The sequence below is a fragment of the Xiphophorus couchianus genome, chromosome 3 (genome assembly GCF_001444195.1).
Source record: "Xiphophorus couchianus chromosome 3, X_couchianus-1.0, whole genome shotgun sequence".
Lineage (NCBI taxonomy): Eukaryota > Metazoa > Chordata > Actinopteri > Cyprinodontiformes > Poeciliidae > Xiphophorus > Xiphophorus couchianus.
Genome location: NC_040230.1, coordinates 6,675,809 through 6,689,594, shown reverse-complemented (window position 1 = coordinate 6,689,594; position 13,786 = coordinate 6,675,809). Strand labels below are relative to the sequence as shown.

The 13,786-nt window shown below is 33.9% G+C and overlaps 1 protein-coding gene across 1 annotated transcript in view; it reads right to left on the bottom strand.

Moving 5' to 3' along the window:
- The window catches only part of znf385d (zinc finger protein 385D), a 103,143-nt gene that overhangs the window by 37,774 nt on the left and 51,583 nt on the right, over positions 1–13,786 (bottom strand). The window contains exon 3 of the mRNA XM_028012638.1: positions 8,888–8,995. Coding sequence (XP_027868439.1) covers positions 8,888–8,995 — 108 coding nt within the window. The remainder of the gene's footprint in view (positions 1–8,887; positions 8,996–13,786) is intronic.

The window sequence follows — 13,786 nt, the reverse complement described above, 5'->3', positions numbered from 1 at the left end:
CTGTTTTGTTTTCACAGTGTTTAGCTCAGTCAATGCTGGTCCACGGGCTCCCCCTGGTGGTCTGTGAGGCACTGCACGTAAACGACCGTTTATTTGCCGTGACGTCATCTCGAAGTGCGACGCTACGGCTAGCTTAGCAACGGACCGTGTTTAAAGATAATGATGGATAAATGGCTTAAAACCGGGTCACTCAAAAGAAAATCAGAAGATACCAGCGGAAAGAAAACAACGCCGGGATTACTTACATGATCGGAGGAAGCAAAGTCAAACCTGACGGGAGGATTCGTGTCGTTCATGAGCCGTGAACGAGTCTCAGTTGGTGAGAACTGTCCTGTGTTTTACGACGTCGCTTGCTTATAATGCTCTGCTCGCACGTAACCGGCTATTGTTACTTTTATCAGTTATTTTTATTTAATTAAAATGCATTAAATTGAATGAAATAAATAGCTAAATACGAAGGAATGGGTGAACTGTTTTTATATTTACTGCCACAGAACATGATTTCCGTTTCTGCCAAAGCAACTCAAGTCTGTTTTTCTTTCAATGTGCTTCTAAATCACAAATAGCCCCAAAATGTTATTAATTCACACAACACTTTGTAAAAGAACAACTTATTTTTTTTATTACCACGTGTTTGAAATCACTGAAAAGCTTTAAGAATCAGTAAGTAGCTCAAAACGTCCTTGACTTGTATGGTTTTATCGTGGCCAAGAAAACTAATATTTTAATTTCTGGTTGTATATTTTAAGATGTGTTATTGCAGGGAACTTTTAAGTTAGGTGCTCTGTGAGTGCTTGTTAATTGGATTAAATGATCCTCAGCTTGACCATTTTAAAAACACTGCTTTAGATGCTTAATTTTTCTAAAAAATGATTGTAAGCTTTCATTGTTTCTCTTCAGGCTTCACATTTTTTCAGTATTTTCTTTTGGGATGATTTTCTCTAAGCAGCATCACTTTTTCAAACTTGTCCTGGCATGTAAACATTAATTTGACCCCATATTCATCACCTTGCAGGTACCAAAGACCCGGCTAACGGTTTGTCATGAGTCTGCTGTTTAATGCAGCCTTAGCGATATTTCATCTTTTATCAGCGCAGTGAAATGGAACGCCCGGATTCCACGTCTGGTGCTCATTTTATTAAATCCAGGAGTGAAATGATTTGTTTTCCTCCCAGGTGTGCTTTGAAGAAGACATGGAGGAAAAAAGAAAAATGAAAAGAGTGATACTGTAATTCCTGAAGAGGTTAAATTCAGATCCGGAGCCATTATCACAGAACTATTTCAGGCAATTTGAAAGGAAGGATTCATTTAGTTTTAGTGTTTTAAGTTTTTATTTTGGTCTAGTTTCTAGTGCAAATACCTTAGTACACTTAAAATACAATAAAACTAACTTAGCTGTAACTTTTCAGCAAGATATAGGAGCTTATTTTAAGTAAATAATTCCTTAATATTAATTAAAAAGTAATAGTTCTGTTGGTAGATTATCTCACTTGTATCATGGAAAATTGTCTTGTTATAGGTGAAATTACTTGCCAGTGCAACTAGTATTTTAAAATTAGTATTAAGGAAATAAGCTTTTTATCTTGTTGAAAAGTTAATTGTAGGTTTGTTCTATCTTATTTCAAATATAGATATTTGAATCAGAAGCCAGACCAAACGTTCTTGGTAACATTTTGTGTTTTTACAGTGTATTTTCAGGGGCGTTGACAAAATTTTTTTCCACTTGAAAACTTTTTAAAATCAATATTAAGAAAATATTTACTTAAAATGCTACTATATCTTGCTGAAAAGTTGCTTGTAAGTTAGTTTCGTCTTATTTCCGGTGTATTATAATGTTTACAATAACAAGTAGGTGAAAAAAACTTGTTTTTGCAGTGATTAATGTTCAGTTTGACCTCAGAATCATTCACTTTCGCATTTAATGCAACACTGTAGTATTTTCTTCCCATTTTTAGTTTTATGCACGTGACTCATTGTTATACACTGCAAAAACACAAATTTAACCAAAGATTTTTGTCTTGAAATAAGACTAAACTAACTTACAAGGAACTTTTAAGCAAAATATAATAGATTGTTTTAAATAAACAATTCATTAATATTAATTATTCATTATTTCACCTATAACATGGGAAAAATGTCTTGTGAAATAATCTGCCAGTGTAATGAGTACCTTTTTAAAATCAATAATAAGGAATTATTGACGTTGCTGAAAAGTTTCTTGTAAGTTAGTTTCGTTTTATTTTAAGCATATTGAGCTATTCGGACTTAAAGGCAGACAGAAAATACTTGTCATGGTTTTGTATTTTTGCAGTGCAGCTTTGGATTTCTGTAGGAGTTTCTCGCTAAATGTTTCAGGTCATCATCCTGCTGCAGGTCTTGGATCTTTTTCAGCCTCAAACAGTTTTTTTTTTTAGGATTGTTCTGCATTTTGCTTTACTTTTGTTCTCATTGTGTCAACATGCAAGCATATTTTATGACTCTCTTTCAACAGCAGCCTTCTTTGAAGGTTTGTGCCACATTTGTAGGTTTCACAACAAATCAGTTAAACATTTTGACTGATTTTAGTTTGCTAAAATCACCTGAAACTTCCATTTTCAGGTGATTATAATAATAATGTGTGAGATGCTCAAAGCTTGGTCTAATTTTATTATAAACCTTGTTTTAAAACTCTCCTCACTCCTGCTGAGATCTGCACAGAAAAGCTGTTTTTATATGGAGTAGTGGGGGGACATGATTAAAATTTTTAATCAAGTTAATTGCTGGGTCTGTAATTAATTAGGCGAAATTAATCAAATTTTAGTCCAAAGCTATAATAGAGGAAAATAAGCACAATTTTCAATTCAAAAACACTTTTTTGCTGATAATATACTGAATAAATAGACATGCATGACAGAGTATTGGAGCCATACGAGTAAAAAATACAAATTTTAAAAAATTACATTACGAGAATAAAGTCATAACACTACAAGAAGAAACTCGTACAAGAAGAAAGTCAAAATAATATGAAAATAAAGTTGTAACAACATAAAAATGTCATGATATTATGAGAATAAATGTCATTTTACCAGAATAAAGTCAGAATATTATGACTTTATTTTTGTTACACAACATTATTCTTGTATTATTTTGACTTTATTTTTGTACGAGTTTATTCTCATAATTATTATTTTTTTTGTTTTCTAATCTTCCATTGTTTACATGAGTTAAACAACAAATATATTTGTTTTTAATCTGCCATCTAGGTCATTCAACCATCAGATTGATGCAAAGTCGTGGTATTTTATGCTTGAATAGTTTAAGAAAAAAGGCTAGCCTTTTTTTTTTAATTAACCCTCCATGTGCGTCTGAATTTTGGTCGTACCAGAAACACAAAACGTGGAGTCAAAAGTGGAACCTTTAGAAAAGATTCAAAATTTTCTACATGTTAAAATCTATTTAGTTAATTAATTAAAATTTACATGTTATTGTGCACAAATAGACTCTATTAAGTTAATTCTGAAGCCAATTAATTTCACAGTTGCTGTTTTTTTACGGTAAATGAGTGCAGGAGGGCCACACTTTTCAGATTTTTATTATGAAAGAAGTAGTACTTCTTTGTGTTTGTACCATAATATCCCCAATAAAGGACAATGAAATTCCAGTTTTAAGGTTCTTATTTCCAAGCCACCAGGACTTCTCTATTAAAGCGGAAAATGTTTTAGAACAAAGCTAAAAACTATTATTTCTCCAAAACAATAAAAAGCCACTAAAATCCCAAAACCAGAGGGAGAAACCCCAAAAGCCTTTTTCCAACATGATTTGTTCCAAACCTTAGTGATTAATGTTATGAAACATAAAGCAATGAGCAGAAAATCAAGCCATAACATGTCATACTCCATAAACTAAAATGATATAATACACTAAAGAGTAAAAATAAAATGCAACAATCTCCTGTTCCCAAAGGATATGCTAATTAATCTGTCCAATTAAATGAAATATTTTAATTTAGTGCTTATGTTAGGACAGGGAAACCTGTTTAAGGAGTTAGACTCATCTTTTATCTGTTGATTTCTCCAAAGCTTTTTGCTTCCTTTTTGCTTATTTATTTATCTTTTTATGGAGTCATCCTGCTCCCTTATTTGTAATTCTGAGTTTATCCACTATTCTTAGCCAGTCATAAATCTTTATGACCCAGATTCACCGGGTATATAAACACTCTCCTGGAGTCTATGGAGTCTTGCGCTTCTAAATTATGGAAATAGATTTCTTTAACGGTGCAAGAGAAATCTATAGTGGCTCTTTTTCTTGCATTAATGAGATATGGAGGTCATTTGGATTGTTCCCAGTTTACTGCTGCTGCAACGCACACACCTGTGGATGAGATAAAACCCCACAAAATGACTCCAACTCACAACAAATAAACACAGGTAGCCGTTTCAGGAAGTTATAACTATGAGACATAAATATAGCCCTTTAGAGGCTGCAAGCTTGAAACGCTGAGAGACTGAGAAACGTCGAGAATGATTCGTGAAACAAATAAAAATAAACACATTCCTAAAATACAGGTTTCTTCTGCTCCAAGCAAGCAGCCAGAACATGCTCCCTGCTGAGCATTATTTATATATTTGGATAAATGTAATTATTCCTGCATGTTGCTGTAGGGTTGTATCAGGAATGTACTGATGCTCAAGAGCAAGATTTGTGTTTATGTAGGATAAATCTTTCATGGAAACCAGGCATATTGATGTTTACAGTGATGTAACAAAATAAAATAAAAATTGCCTTCCTTATATTTTTAGCTCTTTTTAAAAAATCCTGAATAAGAGCAAAAACTCTGGATCTGGCTAGTGAAACTGTCAAAAATAATTAGGTTATTTATGAATTAGAGGTGCCATAACTTTCTAAACTGATGTTATTTGGTAAAAAGTCTATTCAAGTACTGAGTAACTAATCAATTATTTAATATTTAAAAATTACACCATCAGATGGACCAAAATATAAAGTTAAGTGGAAATTTAAGTATTTTAACAACCAAAATGACAATAATACATATAAATCAGGCAAATAAAATGTTTCCCAATCAGTTTCTTTCAATAAAAAACTTATGAAGCTTTAACAAAAACTGCAGGTGTCTGTTTGTCTGGTAAGTTTTTGGTTAAAACGTGTTTGTTTTTCATTCAGTAGGTAGAAAATCCAGACATTTTACACAAGTAAAAGTAGAAATACTTCATAATAAAATTACTCAAGTAAAAGTAAAAAGTAAAGCACTTTTAAAAAAAAAAAAAGTTACTCAAGTAAATAAGTAAATGTAACTAATTACTTCCCAACTCAGGCTTTAGTTGTTACAGCTAGAAACTAGCGATCAAATCTGGGCCTGAACCCTCAGAGCCACATAAATACAGTTACAAAGTCGGCCTTCTGTCACCTCAACAACACTTCTAGGATTAAATCACTAATGTCTCAGCAAGATCTAGAGAAACTCGTCCATGTATTCATCTTTAGTCGTATTGATTACTGCAATAGTGTCTAAAAACATCAATCCTCCAGCTGCAGCTGATCCAGAACGCTGCTGCTGGTGTTCTGACTAAAACCAGAACACAGAGACCATCAGCCCAGTTCTAAAGTCCCTACACTGACATACTGTTAGTTTATAAATCACTGAACGGCTTAGCACCACAATACATTAAAGATCTGTTGCTGTTGTCATAGCAACCTTCAAGGCCCCTCAAGTCTTCTGGTTCTGGGAATGCAAAGCAGAAGCAGAACCAGAACCAAGCATGGAGAAGCAGCATTCAGCTTCTATGCACCGCAAATCTGGAACCTGAAATCTGGCAAAATCTAGAGTAAAACCCACATGATTAGTTTCTTTAAAATGTGATGTTTATTTCTGGTTCCATAATGTTTGCGCTGCCTTGTTGCTGAAAGGTGGCAAACACAGAAACTCGACTTGATTACTTTCCAAACAGGCGGTTCGTTTTCATATCTTCTTCTTTTAATAAAAAAAATACTGTAATATATTGTTAGCCTGTAGTAAAGGCATTAAAATCTCACCACACTGTGTCTTTATACTGTATAAAATGTAAAAGTAAAAAATTAAGTATTCTTTTTTAGCTGTAGAAAGCAAAATAAACAAATAAAAGTAAAAATATGATATTTTGAAGCTGCAATGTGATAAAATAAAAGAATTAGGATCCATTTTTTAAACCACTAGGTTAGAAACAGACACTATGATATTAGGAAAACATTGCATAAATCGTTAAGCCTTCTCTTTGCCACAAGGTGAAAACACTCCCGCTCTGTGCAACTGATGGCTTCATTTAAACTTAACTTTGCCATTAAAGTCTTCATTATCATTACAAACACGTTTAGTTAAGACTTTATTTTGTCAGGCCACATTCTGTGTGTGAAGCCTCTAGTGGGAAAGTCAACACATGCAGTTAAGTAAAATATAAAAACTAACTAAACTAGCTGTTATTTTGGTGAGTTAGTGCTAAAGGCACATTTTATCTAAATTATTTTACAAGCTTATTTGAATTGACAGCAGCTTTAATTAGCTTAAATACATTCATTGGTATAAATTTCATTTATTTGAGGTTTTTAATGGAGTTAAACAGTAAAAAATGCAACTTCAGTCATGCTTAAAAGCAAGAATTTTATTTATTTACAGCTAATTTAGAATTGTTACATTTTTCTCAACAAATTTAGCACCTTTTGTCTATCTTGATAACTCAAATATCTAAAAACAAAAAGAGAAAGGAGGAGCAAATATAACTGATTGAAAATGCATGAAATATGAAGGAGTTCACTTCCGCTAACACACATATTTTGGTGGTAGTTTAATTACAGAGTGATGCTGAATATCAAGGCTTAATGGCAAAGGTTACCTGTTTGCAGTTGAAGTGAAGGATGAACATTTTTTAGTATTTTTATAGTTTAAAGCTTAAAATAAAGTGGGGTGGTGAAGTTTGATGTACGTTAAACTCTCTGATGTCTTTACATCTAAAAATGTTAATGATGCAAACAGAAATGATTATAAAGATCAAGGGAAGCCAGACAAGAGCTGTGAAATGAAAATGACTGAAATAATAATAATATAATAATAATAAAAAATCAATGAGTAAGTTGTTAAAACCCAAAAACTAAAGGTATGAAAATACACTCCAGCTGTTCAGAAGTTAAAACTAAAAACAACCAAGTTCAGTTTCCTACATCAAGAAAAAACTGTTATTTATTAAAAACTGTAAACTGATACTATAAGTTTGTTTTCCTGTTGTTAAAAAAGACTGAAACTGAAAAAAAGCTGTTGTTTTTTTATTGTCTTTAAAAAAAAATCTCTTTCCAACGTTTGTTTTTTACACAAGCGCTCATGAACAGGAACATAAAATTTTATTTAGTACACTATGTCCAATTCGTTTTTCTATCAAATTTAATTATCTAATCCATCTGGTAGTGAATAAGTTTTAAAAAAAAATTACCAGCAAGCATCCGTCCACTGGTCATGTAAATATGGCTGACAGCTGAAACACGCAGCCTTTTTCTTTAACGAAGGTTTGAAATGATGAACAGTCAGTAAGTTCTTAGATATGATTTCCTCTGTAAAACATAATAATCCCATCCTGAGTAATCACCTGCCCATTCAGCGTTGAAAATGGATTGATTACTGCTTAATGAAAGGTGCCGTGACACTGCCAGTTAGGGATGCGTCTGATTTAACAACATGCACCACCACTGATTTTCTTTCTAAATCTGTTTTGATTACTTCCAAAGTGGTATGAAAATTAGGTGCAGGAGAAAATCGAAACCCATCTGCTTGGTTAGGCGCTCGAACGTTGGTTAGATTTAGCGAGTTAATGCGAACGCCGAGCGTTTGATTAAAATACTCGAGCATGTAGAAGATACTGAATATGGAAGTATGCTAATAAACTCTACCTGCTGTGGTACGCAAGATATTCTTGGAAAACATGGAGTAATGGCAACAAACAGAAAGAAGAAGTCCTTCAACTTCCAACAAAACTGTGGTTTTAATTAATAATGTTAAGTTAAGCCTTCAAAAAATCCCACTCTTTTATTTAAAGAAGAAAAAGTTTTGAATACTCGTAATTAATAAAAGTACACTGCAAAAAACACAAAACATTACCAAGTATTTTTGTCTAGTTTTCAGCATAAATATCTTAAAACACTTAAAATACCACGTGGGAGTTTGTTTTAAGTCAGTAATTCCTTAATATTAAGGAAAAAGAATAGTTAAAAAAGGAGATTATAGCGGGAGCTCATCTTGGGTTGCTAGGTGACGGGCGGAGTTCCACTTGAGTTGCTAGGTAAGAGCCTGGGCTTAGCCGGGGTTGCTAGGTGAAAGTTAGTGCCTGCTAATTTGTTACGCTACATTTTCAAACGGTTTATTTTCCAGACACCAGAAAAATTTTTTTTACGTCTTGCTAAAAGCCAGCTGAGTGTTTTTTGTTTTTTTTAAGCATTGGTCTGTTTTTAGAAGCAGTAGAAACCCAAACTGAAGTACAAAAACATACAAAATTACACACCAACACAAACCATCCAGTGAGGATTAATTTGTGTGACGGCTGGTGTCTGCAGAAAAGTTTTATGTCTTTGAAGTCATCTAAAAAAAAAAAAATAAAATCTTTATTCACTTCTGATCCTCACGCAATTTCAGCAACAGAATAAGCTACTACTTCATAAAAAACCATGAAACTGCTCCCGGTTGCATTTCATAAACTTCATAAAGTGCCTACCCGTCAGTTTTTTTGTCTGCTGCTCAGTCAGCATCATCGCCTACAGAGGACTGAACACTTGATCTGCATCTCAATGCAGCTGCGATTCGGGCCGAACAACCCAGCAAATTAAGCCTTTGTGGAATCTGATTCTGCAGAGAATTTATATTCGAGTCGCTCACCTGTGAGTTGAACCTCAGCTGGCAGACGCTGCAGGACACATGCTTCCTCTTGGCGGTGGGAGAGATGCCGAGGGTGTGATGGAGGACGGCTTTCTGCACCGGGTCCATCTGGAGGACGGACACAGACAGACAGACAGACGGGCCGGCTAATTAAAACGGTGCTAAAGCTGACTTGTAAATCCACCTGACTACGCAGACGCTCGCTGGGCTGTGAAGAGAAAACAGGTTGCCTGGAGCGATCTGGAAAGCTGTGTGTCAATCTTTCACCTCGGTGGGTGAATTCAGGCTTTTTCACAGGACTAAGTGCTTCTTTCAGCCACAGAGAGTTTTTACTGACCGTGGGGTAATGGCTGCTGGAAAACTCCTAAAAGGGATCATTCAAATGATTCTCCCTTATTTCCTCTAACTGTGTTTTTCACTACAATAGTCCAGATAGAAAGGGAAAAATGTTTTAGCTATTCATATGCTCACATTATTACAATTTTTAACCTATTGTTCCCTCTTAGATAGAGGTTTGTTAAATATTTAAAGTCTTTCAAGAAGAGTTTCTGCTCTGATTTAATGACGATGATGGAAACAACCTGTCTATGAAAGGAACGCAACTGTGGCATAGATGTATGAAAACTAGAGACGAAGTTTTGGCTTTTCTCCAGAATTCTGATCTTAATCTTCTGAGATTAAAATCTGAATTTTGAAGGGAAAAAATCAAGAATTCTGAGATTGAAGTAATTATTTCAAGAAAAAAAGGCCACAATTCTGAGATTAAAGTCACAATTCTGGGGGGGGGGGAGCCTGAATTTTTGGATTAAAATTAGAATTCAGAGCTTAAAGTCAGAATTTTGAGGAAAAAAAGTCAGATTTCTGGGATTGAAAGTCTGGATTCTAAGAAAAATTTCATAATTCTGAGGGGGAAAAGTCACAGAATCTTGAAAAAGAAGTCACAACTATGAGAATGAAATTATAAGTCTGAGTTTAAAGTCACAACTATGAGAATAAACATTCAATATCTGGAAATTAAAGTCATAATTTGGAGATTAAAATCAGAATTCTGAGAAAAATGTCACAGTTCTGAGAAAAAAGTGTCATAGTTCAGGGATTAAAATCAGAATCCTGAGAAAAAGTCCTAATTCAGAGGGGAAAAAATCTATTCTATGATTAAAGTCAGAATATTGAGAAAAATGCCAGAATCCTGAAAAAAGTTCTAAGATCAAAAAGTCGTAATTCTGATATTAAAGGTCATAATTTTGAGAAAAAAGTCATAATTTTGGGATTAAACTCTGAATTGTTTTTCTTCTTTCAGTGGCCCTATCCTCTTCCGTAGTATTCTTCCCAAACTCAGACACTTTCTCCACTCCACACAATAATTTTTTTTGTAGAAAACATGAGTCATGTTTTGTAAAGGACTCTGACTTGTGATGAAGCCGGATAAACAAAGGTCATACCACATACTAAAACCATTTACCCGTTCAGTGATACACGCGTTAGAGTTGTACGTTCAGAATACCTCTGCTTGAGGGAAGAAAGCTCCTTGACAAAAACAAACTTTGCTCATTTATCTTCCCGCCGCTGCTGGCGGCGCGGCGACTAGCAGGCGGCGTGTCGCACCTCGGGTCCAGCCTAACCACATATCTCACTTTTCCACTCTCCGCTCATTAATCTAGCAAAGCAGAGCGCAAACACTCGGCAGATGTTTTATTTTGAAGTGCAGCTCCGTGATATGAAGCAGAAGTGATACCAAGCTGTTGCTGTGCAGATAATAAGCTGGATGGACTCATTGTTCACTGACAAAAGAAGAAAAATGTCCGTCGGCAGAACACGCGACACACAAAAGAGCCGCTGCAGCGCAGAAATTACATGCATTTTGAGCTTCCTGCGTCTGTGAAACTCTAATTTGTCTGTTTTCTTTTCGCTTTCTGAAAAGAACAAACAGGTCCGTTTGACTCGGGGAAACCCTCACAGTGTCCTCATGGCGGGAGAAAGTGGAAAGGTGTTGGCACAGCGTGGGAAGATTAATCAATCTTGACAATTGTTCAGCAGAGAGTGTAATGATGTTAGCTAGTTTGAAGAAACATCTCAGGGTTTACACTGAACTGAAACCCAAAATAACCAGAAGGTAACATTTTATTTGGAGGTATCTGCACAGAGCTGGCAGTAACTAGTTACAGTTACTCAATTACATTTATTTACTTGCTGAGACATTAGTCCTTCAAACCTGGAAATGTTCTTCAGGTGATAGAAGGCCGACTTTGTAATTGTCTTTATGTGACTCTGAAAGTTCAGACCCAGATTTGGGGCTTGATCTGTAGTGACTAGCTGTAATAACTATAGCCAGAGTTGGGGAGTAACTAGTTACATGTACTCAATTACATTTACTTAAGTAACGTTTTTTTGAAAAATTTACTTTTAGAGTATTTTTACTATGCTGTACTTTGTACTTTCACTTGAGTAATTTTATTATGAAGTATTTCTTCTCTTACTTGAGTAAAACTTTTGGATACTCTCCCCAAAGAGTAATCAAGTAAGAGTAAAAATGTATTTGCTACAACAAAAGTCTACTACTGATCAAAACATTTAATATGCGAACATTACATCATCAGATGGACCAAAATATAAAGTTAAGTGTAAATTTAGGATGTTTTAAGACCAAAGTTTAAAAAAATTCAAATAAATAACATAATTACAAAATAACAAAAGTAGGTAAGAAAAAATCCAAAACAAAGTTCATGAAACTTTGACAAAAACTGAAGGCTTGAGTCTGGTTAATTTTTAGTCAAAACATTATTGTTTTTCACTCATTGGGTAGAGAATAAATTTTACTAAGAGTAGCGACACCGCATAATAAAAATACTGAAGGAAAAGTAAAAATTACAACACAGTAAAAATACTACAAAAAGTTTTTTTTTTTAAATTCTGTTATTCAAGTAAAAGTTAGTCAATGTGACAAGTCTTCATGAATGTTTATGACTGAAGTGTCATTTGGTAAATAATCAAGTTTTAATGCAAAGTTACATGAAAAGCTGCTTTAAAAGTGTGAACTTTGCATTATTTGGTAAATAATGACACTTTTAAAGCATCAACATTGCATTAAAAATGTAATTTTTTACCGAATGACACTTCATAGCAACCGTCATAAACATTCATAAAGACTAGTTCATGTCTATAACAGGTATTATGTCAGTCAATAAAGTGTTACCTTACGGGACGCCGGTACTTTTTCCTAAGTTTATCCTGAAGAAATGAATGTCTTTGAAGTTTTAACTGTGAGCAACTAATAAAAACAGGCAAAGACATTTCAACAAACAGAAAGTAATCAGATGCAGCTGGGAGCCTAAACCTGTAAGAGAGGCTGAACGCCGGTGTCTGTCTGGAAAGGAAGTGAATAAGGATCAGCTGGGTATGCAGGCTTTGGGGTCAGCTGACGCCTGGTTGAGGTCATAAGGTCATATGACTGAGAGCAACAAGAGGTCAGACTAAATCAGACTCTGGATGGCTCTGGTGAAGGAAGAAAAATAAAACAATCTGTTCCTTAACCTCAATTATTAATGGCTGTTCAATATTACAAGATAATGTCAGGGCTGAAAAACATCACAATAAGTGTTTTATATCAGTCAATATCAATAATTATTGATTCATTTTAGTTTTAAACATCTAAAATGCTGCTTGACCTTCCCTTTTTTATCCAGTTTTAACTCCACATCGTTGTTTTTCTAAATTATTTTTAAGAAGTTATGAATCACCTTTAACTGCCGCCATTACTCAGCAGGTTGTTGCTAGGTAACCACAGAGTGAGTGAGTTGCTAGGTAACCAAAGAGTGACAGAGTGGGTTGATTCCACCAACTCTTCTTATCTGGTCACAGTTAATAATGTCTTTTCTCTGCCTAAACCCCCCAGAATGGAAACTTTATTATCTTAAATATCTTATTACACTTCAAATGACAGAAAACTAACTTACAACTAAGTTTTCAGCAAAATATGGAAGTTTGTTTTAAGTAAGTAATTCATTAATATTGATTATTATTTCTCTTATAGCATGACATTATTTTTGTTATGAAATAATCTGCCAGTGGAACTAGTATTTTTTTAATCAATATTAATGAATTATTTACATAATAAAAATTTCTATGTTTTGCTGAAGAGTTAGTTTTGTCTTATTTGAAGTGTAATAAGATATTTACACTAGAAAGTAGACAAAAATACTTGGTAATATTTTGTGTTTTTGCAGTATATGAACATATATCAAGTGACATTAAAGGAAACATGACAGTTTCCGTTCTTCGTTATTTTAGGTTTTTCAGCTGTGCAGCTTCGGAAATGACTGGAAAATACAGAGTGGCTCAAATGTATTCAAGACATTAGCTGTGATATTAAAGGAGAGGACAAAAATAAAAAAAAAACGTGAATAAAAATTAGCTGGAAGAAGAAAATTGGAGCAGAGAATGTTATAATTTTAAATGATTAGACAAAATGTCATGCAAACAGTTGTTGATTGAGTACAAACGCCCAGAAAAGCAAGTTTCTTTTTCATTTATAATGTTTTCCAACCTAAAAAAAAAACTAAACTTTGACAAAATAAGCTAAAAAATATGATTTCTTTCAAAATACAAGCACTTAGTCTTATTTTGAAGAATAATCTGTTGTGAGTACAACTTTTTTATGACTTCATTTATAAATCTCAAGGTTTTTTCTTGTGTAATATTGTTACTATACCCAAACTCTACCTTTCTGCTATAATAAATATTCCTGGGTTTGTAATTTAAATCTTGCTACAATAAAATAATAATTAAAAAGTTGCATTGAATTCCTGACAATGCTTCTGGAAGCCACACAAAATGCTCTTAATACACTCATAATCCTCTGCAGTAAACATAAGCAAGAGATTTAATCTAATTACATCTCTA